Here is an 18033-nt window from a genome sequence, read left to right on the forward strand (position 1 = left end):
ACAGAAGAGAGTTTGGGGGAATACGAACAAATAGCCAGAGAGAGGAAAGCTATTCTGGTCTTCAGATTTATCATCCCTTTTGAAAATAATCATCAGCTCTGGCTTACAGTGGTGCTGGGGCCTGAACCTGAGACATGGGAGCCATAAGCACTAAAACCTTTTCCTTTTCTTTACAAGATAGGACAAACTGAGTGGGGAGGAGGAGATGAGGAGAGAGGCACCTGCAGACCTGCTTCACTGCTCGTGAAGCTTTCTCCCTGCAGGTGGGGACCAGGGGCCTGAACCCAGGTCTTGGTGTGTGGTAACTGCCCCTCCCTGCAGGTGGGGACCAGGGGCTCGAACCCAGGTTCTTATGCAAAGCAGTGTGCTAAGCCAGTTGAACCACTGCCTGCCCTCCCACTATTCCCCCAGTACTTAAGATTTCTAAAGATATATTTATTTATTCCCTTTTGTCGCCCTTGTTGTTTTGTTCTAGTTATTGTTATTGATGTCGTCATTGTTGGATAGGACAGAGAGAAATGGAGAGAGGATGGGAAGACAGAGGGGGAGAGAAAGATGGACACCTGCAGACCTGCTTCACCACTTGTGAAGCAACTCCCATGCAGGTGGGGAGCCAGGGGGGCTCGAACCGGGATCCTTATGCTGGTCCTTGCGCTTTGTGCCACGTGTGCTTAACCTGCTGCGCTACCGCCCGACTCCCTTTTAAAGATCTTATTGGATAAACAGAAATTGAGAGGAGAAGAAAAGGAGACACACAGACACCTGCAGCCGCTTCACCACTTGTGAAACCTTCCCCCTGCAGGTGGGTGGGGACCAGGGGTTTGAATCCGGGTCCTTGTGCACGGTAATGTGAGTGCTTAACCAGGTGCGCCACCGCCTGGCCCTGCTAAGATTTTTTGTTAGAACAAAATCGAAAGTCCAGCAGGTTCTCCAGTAGACTGGGCAACATCGCCATCTGGTGACTGTCGGAGAATATGCTTGAGAAAGCAACTGAAACCCAGAGATGAGCCCGTGACTTTCTAGTTGTGGTTGACACCGAGGAGGAGAAGAGCTACCTGCTTAGGTAGCAAGATCCTGGCAGGAAGCTGCCCTGCTTGTGAGCACAAGTGAGCACCCTTGGCTCAGCATGAGCTGAAGGGATCTAGTTTTGTCACCCACAGATCCAGACTGGGGGGTGGTGGTCATCCACTGAGGATACAGAGAAGAGATGGCTTGTTTTCTTTTTCTTTCTTTCTTTCTTTCTTTCTTTCTTTCTTTCTTTCTTTCTTTCTTTCTTTCTTTCCCTCTCTCTCTCTCTCTCTCTCTCTCTCTTTCTCTCTTTCTTACCAGAGCACTACTCAGCTCTGGCTTATGGTGGGCGATTGAACCTGGGAACCCTGAAGCCTTAGGCACGAGAATCTCTTTTCATACCTATTATGCTATCTACCCCAGCCTGAAGAGATGGCTTTTTCTAACCCAGTCACTGACCTATCAATAGCCTCTTGGACAAAGTCTGCTGCTCAGAGAAGTCGGGTGAACCAGGCAGGGTTTGTCATTATTATTTTTTAAAGAATGGGCTGAGTGACTCATTCATGGGGGCCGCCATCTTAGTGATCAAGGTCCAGCCACTTGCCAAGGTATATACACATTTTATTTAAAAAAAGTTTACAGTTTTCACTATACACAACTATTAAGAGGTTATAGTCAGAGGAGGCATTCGTCCTGTAGACAGAAATGCCCACTAGGTGATCACAATGCACGGAAGATGGACAGGAGAGAGGGCAAGGGGGGAAAAGGCAATAAAAAGCTTAGATTTCAATCAAGGGCCAGTAAATCCCTTTAAAAAAAATCTCTTCAAGTATCACACAACAGGTACCAAAGACAGTCAATAACTAATGGTCATTTCTTTCCAAGCCCACAGCCAGGAGGAGGATTTTGCTGGATGGTGAGTCCTGGCCCTTCTTCTGGTGTCTGAGGCCCCTTAATGGATCCTCCCCACCCCCATCCCCACCGCCAGGGTCTGCACTCATTCCACCCCTAAAGGAACTGCCAAGGTACTGAGTGCCAGAGGAGAGGAGAGTGCGGATTCATGAATCTGAAGGAATGGAGTTCTTGACACCCAACCAGAAATGATTTGACTCCACTCAGTGAGGCCCTGAACCCAGTTAGGAAACTGATAAAAACAACAACAACAACAACAAAAACAAATGTACAAACACTCTAGCTACTTTCTGTGAAGGGCACAGATGGGTCATACCCTTTGTAAAAGCAAACACACTACCTTCCAGAAAATTGATGCCTAGACACTGAGAATCATGAGGTAAGTCCTACCTCTCACTGATTCTCATTCACCCCAAGAGGAGGCCTTAAAAACAAAGAAAGGAAGAAAGAAAGGAAGCAAGAAGCAGTGTCTGACCAAGGCCAACTAGGGCATCAGGGAGCCACGTGAGGAGAGACACTCCTCAAAGCTTGGATCAGCTAGTTGGCAATTAGAAGAGCTTTTGGAGGAAGATCTTAGGGGCTGAATGGCAATGTCGGGTGATTATCTCATTAGGGTGAAATGCACAGCAACCTTGAGTAGGGCGATGAGATAGAAGACGAAGCAAAACAAAACTCAGGCACGAGGGTGAGCAAGCAGTGGCCTCTTGCTTCCTGGCTTTGGCGCGAGTCTGAGCCTCAATTATTTGGACAAGGGCAAGGAATGGGAGGATTTCAAAAGCTAGGAGTGACGGGGTACCGAGAGGGCACTAGCTTGCACATCCCTGGGAGCCGGTCATGCCCAGCCTCTCTGCGGGGGCTCTGCTGCGGCACCCTCTGGAAGCCTTGGCATTGTATCACTCCCTGCCCTGACCAACTTTCCCACTTGTCCTAGGTGCGCAGAGTCCCCGGGCCGACTCCTGTACCCACCAGCATGGGACCAGGGTGCCAACCCAGAAAGGACAGGCTTGTGCAGGAGGGGAGGAGGGTTCGGTGTGGTTTGGGTAGAGATTCCAGTGCCAACAGAGCAGCCTGATTACAACCTCGCCACAGATCGGGATGGTCAGGAGCAAACCTCATCTGCTCCTGACCTCCACGGCTTCCCGGCACTCCCGGGAAATCCAGTGCCACCAAGCTGCTGGTACTGGCAGGTGACTGTCCTCTCACTGGAGACACATGGACTGAGCTGGGCAGCAGGGCCATGGGCACTGCTCGAGGGCCTGCGCCCCTAAACTTGGCTCTGCTATTTTTCTTGGACAAGATTTACAGCAGCTGTTCTCTGGACATTTTTGGTGGAGGGGTGGTAGGAGTGTGGGGGGGAGTAGGTAATTAGGACACTATTATTTATACAATATTGAAAAAATACAATATTTTATTGTTTTGAACTCAAATCACCACCCCAGCACTTGAAGCCTACCCTAATTTGCACCTACAGTGACGGTTTATAGCACAAGCAAACTGCTAATTCAGCAGGGAAGCAAGTTAAGACAGTGCCGGTCGAGACCCTCCCTCCCCCAAAGTAATGAGAAGACAACGTGCTAGATAAGAGTTAAAGTACACCGGTACATGTTAAATAGTTAATACTACCCTTCCAACAAGCCACAATGCTAGACAAGTAACTCAGTACGGTTAACTAACCACAGCCCTACATAACTGCACTTTAAGTTTTTTTTTTATTAAGAAAACCTTTTGCTTCATGCCCGTAATTAACGTAAAATAAGTAAATCCTTTGTCTTTTTTTCATTTAGGAAAATAATCATGCTGAAAGCAAGTTGTACGTTATGTAGCTTTTTCAAAGAAAAAGATTGGTTGTGCTTTTTGAATTAAAAAAAGGTATCTTTCAACCTCATTGATGATAATCTTGTGGAATATAGCACTTCTAAATTAAAAAAACAAAAACAAAAAAACATAAGAAAGAAAAATCATTCCTGTGGGACATTAAAAAAAAAATCTTTAGAAAGTTTTAAGACTGGCTCACTGCTAGAATCCTACTATGGAAAAAGAAAGGGGGGGCGGGGAAGTGAGAAAAAGAAGGAAAAAAAAAAAAAGCACAGAGTTGCTGTGTGTAAGTTCTCCAGACTCAGCAGGCGGCACTCAGATTTGAAAAGATGCGTCGGCTACCTGGACATATGGTTAGCTGAGGAAACAATTGATTAGCAGGCCTCTGACAACTGTCGGATTCCCTCACCCTACACAGCAGAGAAATCTGTCTTCCTTCAAAACCCCGTTACACTACACAGTCTTTCTAAATCATTTCTTCCTACTTCAGTCACACATTTGGGGAAGGGGGGGGATTAAAAAAACCAAACCAAACGAAACCAAACCAAACATAAAAAAACCCCAAAAAGCTGTTTTCCATGGAGAGTCATTTTGGGTAAAAGAACCTTTATTTGTTCTAATCATTACTTGCTGTCAATTTAGAGTGTGTGTTGGGTCTAAAATACTCATTTGCCACTCCCACAAACAGATGATGACCAGGCAGCTGCCAAGAGCAGCTGCCGTGAGGGAAAACAAAATCCCAACGTGAGCTGGGTGCCCAGGTACCACAGCGGGTCTTCTCTCCCGGCTCGGGCCCTACCAAGGAGGCCATCTCTCGGCAGGGGTGGCTGGTTCTGCCACCTAAGCACACTTCACGCACAACCCCACTCTCCAAACGTCTACCTGTCCCTGCCTCTTCCCCAGGAAAAGAAACTAACAGAATTCCCACGACCTCTCCAATTTAAAGCTCTTAAGTCCAGGGCAGCGGTACATCACTTTTCCTTCCTTCCTCCTGGCCTGTTAAAAAAAAAAAAAAAAGGCTCTGGGTCACAGGCTCTACCCTCAAGAGGAAGGAAGGAAGGAAGGAAAAGAAAGAAACAAAGAGAAAGGAAGAAAGAAAGGAAGGAAAGACACCAGGTCCAGAGGGGAAAAAAAAAAAAAAAAAACCAAAAACACTTCCAAAAAAGGTTCAAAAAGCAAAAACACTCGTGGCTGCACAAGGCCTGGTAGCAAGAAGGGCAGGAACCAACATATAAAAATGTACTTAAAAAGATCCCAGTCAATTTTTTTTTTCTTTTAGTTTCAATCCTCTAATTAGCTTTCTGTGTGAGACTGTCACTCCACAGGGATGGGACCCACCTATGGGTCATGGGAAGCTGGTTCTCCGTGTTCCCTTCCCCGACAGGCTTTTTTGTTTTGTTTTGTTTCTTCCAATTTTTTTTTCTCTCTTCCACTGTTTGAACACGCCACACTAGTCTATCTTCATGTCTGAGAGCTGGTTGGTTTGTTTCTTTGGAACCATCAAATTCTTACAAGAAGCGACTTTTTTCCTTTGTGTCCTGTTACTGTCACTCGTGCCTAGCTATCAGAGCGGCTCCCTCGTTTGTGACACTTCAGTAGCGCATGGGCTGACTTGGCCAGATGGACTTAAAGAATGCATGCATTCGAAACCGCATATTGCTACCAAAATGGAATGTGGGAATATGCTATGCACCTCAGGTTGAGAAATGACCGAGAAATCAAGATCTAAAGGGTGATATATAATATATATATATCAATGCTATTATTCATAAAAACCTTGTTTAGTAATAAAAAAAATTGCTTTGTTTAAATATGAATATTATAGTCTGCTTCTCATGGTTAGGAAATAATAGTCTTTTTTTCTGAAAAGCAGGTGCCTTCTCTACTACAACTCCATATCCTGGGCCTCATCTTCCGAAAAGTCAGACATGGAGCTCTCCGACGAGCTGTCCCCGGTGCCCTCCTCCTGCTCCTTCAGCGCCTCCTCCGTGGCGTATTTCTGGATGTACTCTGCAGGGGGACAGAAAGAGCACAAGGGCAGTGAGTAGGAAGGCAAAGTGGGGACAAAGGTGACAGTTTTTATGGGCACCGAAGCTAAGGGGAGAGTCTCACAGGGTGACAACACTGTTGGAGTCAAGTTGGTGCATTGCATCCTCTCAGGAAGAAGGGCCAGGCACAGGACCTTGGGGGGTGCGGACACACTGAACCACCATCCTAGACCCTCGTCTCCACACCAAGGATTAGCACCTGCCAGATGGATGTGGGTTGGGCAGCCAACCCACTGTACAGAGGCCAAGGAGGCTGCCTGGGAGCCAAGAGTCAAGGGCCAACCCCTCCTACCGCCCCGAAACTCTAGCTCTTTCCTGTTGGCTTCTCCACAGCGACTTTACTCCTCTGAACTTGATGGGTTCAAAGCGCTGCTATCACACATGTTCTTTTTCCTTCTGTGTGAACATTTGCCTCCCAGATAGAACAGGACCAGCTGTGACTCCATGGTAATTCACAGGGACACCACTATCATTTTGTGACTTGTGGTTATATATTTGGTGTCAGTCCCAGCTCTATTCTTTCTTTAAGATATTTTATTTCATTATTAAAGAGAGATACAGAAAGATACAGAGGCCAGAGCTCTGCTCAGCTCTGGCTTATGGTGGTGTTGGGGACTGAACCTAGGTTCTCAGAGCCTCAGGCATGAAAGTGTTTTCTGCAGAATCATCATGCCACCACCGCCCTTCACCCTCCCCCACCTCCTACTCCTTTAGGGACAGTTTAGTCTGAACGGTCCTGCTTGGCAGGGCTTTGAAGCAGCTGATAAAAACAATCTCCTGGTCTGTTTAGGATGCAGCCAGCTGGCCTGAGTGGCTGGATCCTATATTATTTCCCTAAAGATTCAGCCCACCACAGCCCCACCTAAATTTGTTGGCTGGAAAAGAAAATTGAAGAAATGCGGAACAATTCTGCTTACTTCTAGAAATTGCCAGGTGCACAGCGCTGTCAGTATATAGTCTCTACACAGTATGAAGAGACAAAACAGAAGTCCATTCAGAAAGCAAAGAGAGGAGGGAGTCCAGAGGTAGCACAGCGGGTTAAGCGCATGTGGCGCAAAGCGCAAGAACCGGTGTAAGGATTCTGGTTCGAGCCCCTGGCTCCCCACCTGCAGGGGAGTCGCTTCACAGGTGGTGTAGCTGGTCTGCAGGTGTCTATCTTTCTCTCCCTCTGATTTCCCCTCCTCTCTCTATTTCTCTCTGTCCTATCCAACAACAAGAATAATAACTACAACAATAAAACAATAAGAGCAATAAAAGGAAATAAATAAATAAATAAATACATATTAAAAGCAAGCAAGCAAGCAAAGAGGGTGGCCCTGGTAGTGGTGCAATGTACTAAGCACTGGACTCTCAAGTACGAGGGCATGAGTTTGATCCTTGGGCATCACATGTGCTAGAGTGGTGCTCTGATTCTCTCTCCTAAGTAAATATAGCTTTTAAAAAATAGTAAAATCTTAGAAAGCAAGGGTGGGTGGGTGGGAGCCACTTTGTGTCCCTATGCCATGGAACTGTAGGGACTAATTCGAAGGAAGGGAAGTGATCAAATGAGCCTGACAAACAAATGGCTTAATGTAGAAGCCTAGCGAAAAAATTAGAAAGTACATATATTTAGAGGACTGTTGAGAAAGAGAAAACAGAGAGAGAGAGTGAGAGAGAAAGAGAGAAGACAGTATGTGACAGAGTCGGGCTGTAGCTCAGCGGGTTAAGCGCAGGTGGCGCGAAGCGCAAGGATCGGTGTTAAGGATCCCGGCTCGAGCCCCGGCTCCCCACCCGCAGGGGAGTCACTTCACAGGTGGTGAAGCAGGTCTGCAGGTGTCTGTCTTTCTCTCCCCCTCTCTTGATTTCTCTCTGTCCTATCTAACAATGATGACATCAATAGCAACAATAATAATAACTACCACAATAAAAACAACAAGGGCAACAAAAGGGAATAAATAAATAAATAAATAAATATAAAAAAAATTAAAGAAAGTATGTGGCCAATACCATATGTGGCCAAACCTGGCATTTGCAGGTTTCTGACAGAGTCCTAGACATTACTCATACACACAATTCGATGTGGAGACACTGAGATGAAAAAGCCCTAGGCAAGAATTGCCTCAATTCGCCTTTTCAAGAGAAATGTTTTTCTCGGACCTCCTGCATGCTAAGGCCAGCACTCCAGCAGCTGAGCTCTCTCCCAGCCCTCAATGCTGTTATTTTGATTTGCTACAGCTCTGCTCACGGTAGTGCTGGGAACTCAACCTGTGACCTTTGGTGCCCAAGGCATGAAACTCTTTTTGCATCAGCATTATGCTATCTTCCCAGCGCCCCCTCCCCCCATGTTGTTATTTCTTGCTTTGTGCCGAGGTCTTGAGACACTGAAGCATGTGTCCTAGCACTAAGGTACATCCTTAGTCCATATGGGGAACATTTTGTTGTCTCTGGCGCTTCAGTGTGCCAGGCCTAATTTTTCAGATCCATGGAGAGAGAGTGGAGACAACACACCAAATTTCTGAGACTTCCCCTCAGTGCCGTAATACTGGGGGCTCAAACCTGGGCTGTGCATGGCAAAAACTAGCACCTGCCCAGGGGAGCTCTCACTGATAGTTCAGAGAAACAGAGAGGAGGAGAAGACAGAGGGGGTGAGAAAGACAGATCTGCAGACCTGCTTCATCACTTATGAGGCAACCCCCCAGAGGTGGGGAGCGGGCAGCTCGAACTGGGATCCTTGTGCTGGTCCTTGCGCTTCGTGCCATGTGCTATTTTTTTTTTGATTTTTTAAAATTATCTTTATTTATTTATTGGATAGAGACAGTGAGAAATTGAGTGGGAAGGGGGAAATAGTGAGGGGGAGTGACAGAAAGACACTTGCAGCCCTGCTTCACCACTTGCAAAGCTTTCCCCCTGCAGGTGGGGACTGGGGGCTTGAACCTGGGTCCTTGTGCATTGTAACATGTGCGCTCAACCAGGTGCGCCACCACCTGGCCCTGCCATGTGCTCTTAAAGCACTGTGCTACTTAACCCTGGCCCCTCTTTTTTAATTTTTTTAAATTATCTTAATTTATTGGATAGAGACCGTCAAAATCGAGGGAGAAGGGGGCGACAGAAATGGAGACAGAGAGACACCTGCAACACTGCTTTACCACTTGCAAAGCTTTCCTCCTGCAGGTGGGGACCAGGGGCTCAAACCCGGGTCCTTGGACACTGTAACATGTGCGTCTTAATTCTTTAATGGACCGGCTGCTCTGCTTCCTCCTCTTGCACTTTACCGTAGATCTCTGACACTGAAGTTTGGATGCTATGAGCTTTCTCTATCGTATTCGTGGGCACTAGCCCACACTAAGTGTTAGGGAAGCTGACTAGAGAGCTCTGAACCTCAGTTTCACGGGGATCTGGAACCTCCGTTTTCACACCGCCACTGAGATTCTGATAAACACCTGAGGAAGTCAGGCACCATTTTGCTAATCTGAGAGAGAAGAGGCAAAAGGGAGGACCATTATGAGATGATTGCACTCATACGTGGGGTGCAGAGAATTGAAACACATAAACTTGGAAAAAAATAGCTAACTATGATCTTGGGAAAACTATGGTGCTTGACACGGAGGGGAGGACACAGAACTTTGATGATGGGAACGGTGTGGAATTATACGTCTATTATCTTGTAACCATGTAAATTACAATTGGATCACTAATACAAACTTTGCCTTATCTCGCCATTCATGAAACTTTCCCATTGCAGGTGGGGACCAGGGGTTGAATCCGGGTCCCTGCACAGTGTGATGTGTGCGCTTACCCAGGTGTGCCACCACCTGGTTCCACTAATAAAAACTTTAATGCCAAGAGCACAGGGGAAGAAGGAGGTGGCTGGGGTGGTGACATATAACTTTAGGAGAACATGGTATTTTTGTTTTCTTTACAAAGATTCTGAAGTAGGGGCCAGGGGGTGGCGCACCTGGTTGAGTGCATGTTACAGTGCACAAGGACCTGGGTTCAAGTCCCTGGTCCCCACCTGTAGGGGGAAAGCTTGATTGAGTGGTCAAGCAGTGCTGCAGGTGTCTCTGTCTCTTTCTCCCTCTCTAACTCCTCCTTCACTCTCAATTTCTGGCTGTCTCTACCAAATAAATAACGATAATAAAGATGAAAAACAATAAAAAGATTCTGAAGCAAGGCTTCCCCTGGGCAGGGCACAGTGCAAGTACATGTCCTGGGACCAGTGGAAGGTGCTGTGGTAGCATGGCCTTTCTAGCTGAATGCAAACAGCAGCCTGACTGGTGAGATAGAAACACACCTGTAGGGGCCGGGTGGTGGCGCACCTGGTTGAGCGCACATGTTACAATGCGCAAGGACCCAGGTTCAAGCCTCTGGTCTCCACCTGCAGGGGGAAAGCTTTGCAAGTGTTGAAGCAGTGCTACAGGTGTCTCTCGTCTCTCTCCCTATCACCCCCTTTCTTCTTGATTTCCGGCTATCTCTATCCAATAAATAAATAAAGATTTAAAAAAAAAACACACCTGTAGTACTGCTTCACCACTAGTGAAGCTTTCCCCCTGCAGGTGGGGGACTAGGGTCTTGAACCCAGATACCTGTGGACTGTAATGTATACGCTTAACAAGGTATGCCACCACCTGACCCCAAAAATAGAATTCTTAATTCAGAGGAGGATCATACTAGAGCTACCACTACTAGAATATATCTAACTCTAATTTTTTTATATTTTTATTTTATTTTCCCTTTTGTTGCCCTTGTTTTTCATTGTTGTCATAGTTATTATTGTTGTTATTGATGTCACCGTTGTTAGATAGGACAGAGAGAAATGGAGAGAGGAGGGGAAGACAAGAGAGGGGGAGAGAAAGACAGACCCCCTGCAGGTGGGGAGCCGGGGGCTCAAACCGGGATCCTTACGCCGGTCCTTGTGCACTGTGCCGCGTGCGCTTAACCCACTGTGCTAGAATATATCTAACTTTAATAACACATTTCAGGAAAATGGGGCCAGGTTATCTGTAATAGATGAGAAATGTGAGCTAGGTATAAACTCCTCAAAAACAAAAGCAAAACTATATATAAAATAAATCAGTATGGGGCCAAAAAGAAGTCAGCTGGATCTTTTTAACTCAATGGGTAAGATGATATAAGAAGATTCTAATGATGAACTGAGCATTTATTTTCCCATCCTCAAAGTTAATTACTGTCCTGCAGGGGCAGGATAGGATTTTGCGTGCAAGATTATCTCTTTCAATTAATACTGCACTCTCAGGTCTCAGTATCTAATTTAACAAGACAGAAAGCAGCTAAGAAAGGCAAAGGTTCTTTTGTAGGGGGTGTCCCCAGGGGTTTCCTTGGGTGGCAGCTACTACTACCCAACCGGTCAGCCTCTCACCTGGTCTCATCTTTCCTTCAGATGTTTCCTTTCCTTCTCTACTCTTCCAAAGGTGTGTCAGACCCTTAGAGTTAGTCTACTGAGCTCTGCTCCAAATGTCACATCAGTTAATTAATTTTAGCAGAGCACTGCTTGCTCAGCTCTGGCTTATGGTGGTGCTGGAGATTGAACCTGGGACCTTGGAGCCTCAGACATGGACATTTTTGTTCGTTTCCACCCTCATAACCATTATGCTATCTCCCTAGCTCCCCAGTCGCCACTTGTAGACCTGAGAAACATCAGTTATTAAGGAGGGCTTTTAGTGACCAACTCCTAACAGTGAAATTCTTCTGTCTTGAGGTTGATCTCTTTGTTGTCTTACCTTTAATTTTCTGCTTGTATTCTTCTGGTCGGTGGAGGTACATGGCTGCAGCATCACCATTGAGAGGGTCTATGGGATTAGGATAGGCCAACAACTGGGGCAGGAAGGACTCAAATATATTGGTAAGATCTGAAAACAAACAAATGGAAATACATCATGCCCAGAACAAGCAAGTCCATTTAAAATTTATTTTTCTTGTATTTGATACAGTTCACTTAAAATTTACATCAGTTTGGTCATGAAAACTGCTTACTTGCCTGGATATTTTAACCATACAAGACAATTTTCTCTATGTGTAACCTGCTATCATATATTATTCTTAGCACCAATTAAATTTTTAAATTTAATTTGAAGAACCACATTAAGAACACCTGCTGTTTGCTTTGAAAATCAATTGTACCAATACTAATTCATCCCATTTCTAGACTGAGCACATATATTACACAGTTTATTAATTAAAAGCACCTTCTTTGAGGGGCTGGGTGGTGGGGCATCTGGTAGAATGCACACATTATAGTGTATGAGTCCCAGGTTCAAACCCACAGTCCCCATCTGCAGCAGGGAAGCTTCATGAATGGTGAAGCAGTGCTGCAGGTACCTTTCTCCCTATTTCCCCCCTTTCAATCTGTTTCTATCCCAAATAAATACATAAAAATATGTGCTTTGACATTATACAACAAATTCCCACAAAATTAGCTAATTTCTTAGGTGGGCTATTTTCTTTCTTCTTCTTTTTTTTTTTTTTTTTTTGCTTACAGGGTTATCACTGGGGCTCGGTGCTTGCACTACGAATCCACTGCTCCTGGTGGTTCTTTTTTTCTTTCTTTTTGGATAGAGAAATTAGGGGGGGAGACAGAGAGACAGACAGACCTGCAGACATGCTTCACTGCTTGTGAAGTGACCCCCTGCAGGCGGGGAGCTGGGAGCTCGAATGGGGATCCTTGTGTGGGTCCTTGTGCTTCATACTATGTGCATTTACGCTGCTGCACCACTGCCCGGCTCCCACTAGGCTTTTTTGTACAGCATTGAAAATTTCCATCTGAAAAGCACTCAAGTGCCAGATCTCAAAGAACACGATTGATAAGTCTTTCACATTTAATTCTCATCATTTCTACCAGAGTTAAATAAAACCAGATTTTCAACTGTTCTGAGCAATCAGGATAGGACCCTCTACGGATCACTTCAAACTATAAAGTAGTAAGATCGCCAAGTACCAATTTAATATATTTACTACTAAGTATCTGAATAAACATTAATTCACACTATGCCCAAATGAGCCTAACATGGCACATACACAGATGATATCCATACATGACAAAAACAAAAAGCCTGTCATCACTTTCAGCTTGAAAATCTAATTGCAAAATAAAACCCCCAACTTCAGAGATGCTGTGATTTCCATTCTCCTTGTTGCTGTGCATACCCTTGTCTGTTTTATAGAAAACACCTCTGTTCTTGTAGAATATGTGAAAGTATGGTAGTACAAAAAAAAAAAAAAAAGACTATTTTCCTTCAATGGAATTCTTTGTAGAGTAGTCCTATGCAGTAACATTTACATGGCTTTTACTTGCAGTGTATTTATTTTTATTTGTGATTAAAAGTGGCTGTAAGATTCCAGGGTGATGGTATATATTATTATAGTTCCATATCATACCCACTGCCAAAGTTCTGTTGTGCACAGGAGGTAGTGCAGTGGCTAGAGGGGAGGGGGGCTTAAACAGTATTATGAGGCTTGTCAAGTCACATCACTATTATTTTAAAATTTTACTTATTTTTTAATGAAAGATATGGAGGGAGAGACACACCAAGAGAGAGAAAGAAAAGAAGGATAGAGGTAGAGAGATCAGGACACTGCTAAATGGCGGGCTTATAATGGTCCAGGGGATTGACCCGGGACCTCAGAGCCTCAAGCATTCTGCCATCTCCTCAGCCCGTCAGATCACTTTAGATTAGAGGTGACTTCTGGCGATGACTGGAGTGATAACCGGCTATCACAGCCAGCAGAGGGCGGGACATCAGCAGTGGGAAGAGGAGGGGGAGGGCTGCTTCGAAACACTGCACATTCACTTTCCACAGCAAAGAACTCTCTGGATCAAAATATCTACACTGCCGAGGCAGTGAAACCCTGGTCTCGGTACACGAGGCTGGCTGACCTTTCTGAGCAAAGGGCCAGAGTAAATATAGTCACACGCAGCTTAATGACAGAAGTCGTGAAGCATGTGTCACTCAGTGGCTTCATCCTTGTGCAGACACCTCAGTGTGGACCTACACAAGCCTATGTGGTGCAGATGACTGCCAGCCCAGGCTGCTGATGGAGATGCCCACCTAGCTGCGTGCCGCCATGGCTACAGTGCCAGGTGGGCCCGTCTGGGTTTTGTGGGCCACTCTGGTCTCTGGCAGAATCATGCAGCTCTGCCACTGCAGTTCAAGAGTGGCCAAAGATGGTCAGCGGACTGACAGGGTGGCTGTGTTCCAACAAAACCTCACCTACAAATGAGGCATGCAGAGTGTGCCAACTTCCGCAACAGCCGTCATAGGAGAGGTGGTTCTTCCTCGTCAGCACAAGAGCAGGCGACTGAGCAGTCAGGAGAGTCTAGGGCTACGCTTGGCAGAACATTCTGCAGTGCTGTCTCTGCTACACTCACAGACATCTGATGCATGTGGCACTAGTGGTATGGTTGAAGAACTGAGTTTTTAATTTTTATTTTACTATCATTATTTTATGTTTAATGAGAGATACAGATAAGAGAAAGATATACACACGCACACACGAGCACTGCTCAGCTTTGGCTGACAGTGGTGCTAGGGATTGAACCTGGGACCTTCAGAGACTTAGGCATGCAAGTCTTTTGCAGAACCATTATGCTGTCTCCCCTGCCCTCATTCTGATTGCTTTAAAAGTTAGGTGGCGGCACACCCTGTTGAGTATATATATTCACAATAAGCAAAGACCTGGGTTAAGCCCTTGGTCCCCAACTGTGGGGGAAACTTCCCAAGTGATCAAACAGTGCTGCAGCCCCCACCCTGTCTCTCTCAATTTGACTCAAATAAATAAAACAAAAACATACAGAGAAAATTTAAACAGTGACATGTGGCTAGCATACCGCACCTGTGCAGCTTGGGTTGAGGGTATGTCATGGAGAGTCCATGACAGCTAGCACAGTTTCATTTCCATGGACCAGATCTTGGAACAGAGTGGCGTTAATCTCAAGTGAGGAACTTGGTATTCAGGGGATGGTGGTGGAAATCACTTCACCTTCATTAAGGTCGACTTCCCAAAGAACCATATCATAGTAAGGTCTCTGTGGCAAGAAACAGATGCTGTGTTTCCTTTCTTTTTTAAATTGATTATTTATTTTGAATAGAGACAGAAATTGAGAGAGAAGGGGGAGATAGAGAGACACCGGTAGCACTGTTCCACTGCTCATGAAGTTTCCCCTGCAGGTGGTGGCCTGGGGCTTGAACTCAGATCCTTGCACACTGTAGTGTGTGCGCTCAACCAGGTGTGCCACCACCCCATCTGATGCTGTGATTTCTAATCCAAAAAAGCAAAACAGGGCCCGGAAGATAGAAAAAGCTGACCCAGAGCAGAGTGGGAAATTAAAAAAAAATTTTTTTTAAATATTTATTTATTCCCATTTGTTGCCCTTGCTGTTTTACTTGCTGTTATGGTTGTTGTTATTGATGTCATTGTTGTTGGATAGGACAGAGAGAAATGGAGAGAGATGGGGAAGGCAGAGAGGGGGAGAGAAAGATAAGACACCTGCAGACCTGCCTCACTGCTTGTGAAGCGACTCCCTTGCAGGTGGGGAGCCAGGGGCTTGACCGGGATCCTTATGCTGGTCTTGCGCTTGCGCCACATGTGTTTAACCCACTGCGCTACCGCCCGACTCCCCCAGAGTGGAAAATTTATGCATGTGCTAGGCCCCAGCGAGACACACACAGACACAGAAAAAAAGGTGAAAAAACTGGAGCCGAGAGGCTATTCAGCAGTACTTGTGTATGTGTGAGGTCTCGAGTTCATTCCCCAGTACAACATTCACAAAAACAACAAAGGCTAAATAAATCTATGAGAATGCCAACCATCTGTAGTGATATTTTTCGTTGCCATAGTACATTTCTTAAAGATTACAACATATTCAACAAACCAATATTTGTGGCTAAAAAAAAGTAGAATATTTGTAGACTAAGAGGAAAATGCTTACAATTGAATACTGGGTGGAGAAAGTATTTTTATTTTGTTTTTACCAGAACACTGCTCAGCTCTGGCTTATGGTGGTGAAGGGGACTGAACCAAGGACTTTGGAGCCTCAGGCATGAGAATCTCTCTGCCAAACCATTACACTATTTACCCCTACCTTTAAGGTCTTAAAAATTGTGTCTATAAATGAGAGGGAGGGAGGGAAAGAAGGGAGAGAATCGGAGCATCATTCTGGCACATGCTGATGCTGGGGTTTGAACTACAGACTTTGTGCTTGAGAGTTCAACGCTGTATCCACTGTACCACTACCCAGGCAGCTACATAAGCAAATGATGGAACATGAGGTCCCAAGTTCGATCCTTGGCACTGAGTAATGACATTGTATGCATCTGACAATGAGTGCACTGTAAAACAATCAGTGAAAATAAAGAGATGAGGGAGTCGGGCCGCAATGCAGCGCGTTAAGCACACGTGACATGACGCGCAGGGACCGGCGTAAGGACTCCGGTTTGAGCCCCCCTGGCTCCCCACCTGCAGGGAAGTTGCTTCACAAGCGGTGAAGCAGGTCTGCAGGTGTCTATCTTTCTCTCCCCCCGTCTTCTCCTCCTCTCTCCATTTCTCTCTGTCCTATCCAACAACAATGACATCAATTACTACAACAATGAAACAAGGGCAACAAAAGAGACTAAATATTAAAAAATTAAAAAAATAAAAAACGCGCAGATCACAAATAAAATAACTATATATAAAAAAGGATATTTTAAAGTTTTATCAAGATGAACTCAAGTGATTATTTTCCTCCTAACTCTTAAAAAGTATTTCCTGGGAGTCGGGCTGTAGCGCAGCGGGTTAAGTGCAGGTGGCACAAAGCACAAGGACCGGCATAAGGATCCCGGTTCGAACCCTGGCTCCCCACCTGCAGGGGAGTCGCTTCACAGGCGGTGAAGCAGGTCTGCAGGTGTCTATCTTTCTCTCCTCCTCTCTGTCTTCCCCTCCTCTCTCCATTTCTCTCTGTCCTATCCAACAACGACAACAACAATAATAACTACAACAATAAAACAACAAGGGCAACAAAAGGGAATAAATAAATAAAATAAATTAAAAAATTAAAAAAAAAAAAGTATTTCCTGGGGAGTCAGGTGGTAGCACAGTGGGTTAAGTACACATGGTGTGAGGTGAAAGCACAAGGACCGGCTCAAGTATCCCAGTTCAAGCCCCCAGCTCCCCACCTGGAGAGGGGGTCAATTCACAAGTGGTAAAGCAGTGCTGCAGGTGTCTATCTTACTCTCACCATCTTCCCCTTCTCTCTCCATTTCTCTCTGTCCTACCCAACAACAATGATAGCAAAAACAGTAATGATAAACAACAAGGGCAACAGAAAGAAAAAATAGCCTCCAGAAGCTGAGAAAAAAAAAATTCTGGTTTGCAAGACGGTTCACCTGTTTTGTACTGGAGGAAGTTTCAGTCCTATGGTATCCTTTTCCTTCTCTCTACTAAAAAAAGTGGGCTTGGAATGGTGAGACTCTGGTGTTAAACAAGGCCCTTCCCCAGGCCCACCCATCTGGAAAAAAAAATCAAACAAAAATTTTGGGGGGTCAGAGAAATAGCACAGGGGTAAGAGCACAGACAGGACTTACATTCCAGGCCCAGGTTCACTTCCTGGCACCACCAACAGCCAAAGCTGAGCAGTGCTTTGGTCAAAACAGAAACACAAACAAAGTAGTAGTTTGCTATAATTATGTTTTTTTCTCTTTTTGTATATGCCTAACAACATGAAGAATCTGGGGGGAAAATATCTTATCTTTATCTGTGGGTGCATTGGTTATTAATGCAGTGGTAGAAAATACTAAGAGGTAAGTAAATTGGGACAGGGGGGAACATAATGGTTATGCATAAATACTTTTATGCCTGAGACTCCAAAGTCCCAAGTTCAACCCCTCACACCACCATAAACAGAGATAAGCAGTGCTCTAGTCAAGAAGAAAATATAGAGGTAAGCAAATTAAGGGGGAAAAAAATACAGCTTTGCAAGTGGTGATGCAGTGTTGCATGTGTCTATCTCTCTCCCTGTCTCTCCCTTCCATTTGATTTCTGGCTGTCTCTATCCAATAAATTAAAAAAAAATATTTCTGGATACAGAACAGATATGTAGCAAAGTTACACATCTCCCATATATGAGGCTTTAAGCTTGATCTCCAGTGTTAAAAAAAAAAAAAAGGATCCCAAGTGAAACAAAACAATAAAATGTAAGTCAACAAGAGATATGAAAAGTTCCTAACAATCTGAACAGTGATGCCAGAGGAGGGTAGAGGTAGTAAGAGTTACATGAACA

General features: G+C 45.1%; 1 protein-coding gene across 4 annotated transcripts in view; it reads right to left on the minus strand.

Annotated features, from left to right (window-relative positions):
• Positions 1–1612: 1612 nt before the first annotated feature.
• Positions 1613–18033, minus strand: part of UBE2H (ubiquitin conjugating enzyme E2 H) — a 132151-nt gene continuing 115730 nt past the window's right edge. For all 4 annotated transcript variants that reach the window (XM_007524196.3, XM_007524195.3, XM_060196551.1 and 1 more), the window contains 2 exons: positions 11501–11629; positions 1613–5745 (listed from right to left, as the gene is read on the minus strand). In XM_007524196.3, the coding sequence (XP_007524258.1) occupies positions 5621–5745; positions 11501–11629 (254 nt within the window). In that variant the 3' untranslated portion in view covers positions 1613–5620. The remainder of the gene's footprint in view (positions 5746–11500; positions 11630–18033) is intronic.

This window comes from Erinaceus europaeus, chromosome 8 (genome assembly GCF_950295315.1).
Source record: "Erinaceus europaeus chromosome 8, mEriEur2.1, whole genome shotgun sequence".
Classification (NCBI taxonomy): Eukaryota; Metazoa; Chordata; class Mammalia; order Eulipotyphla; family Erinaceidae; genus Erinaceus; species Erinaceus europaeus.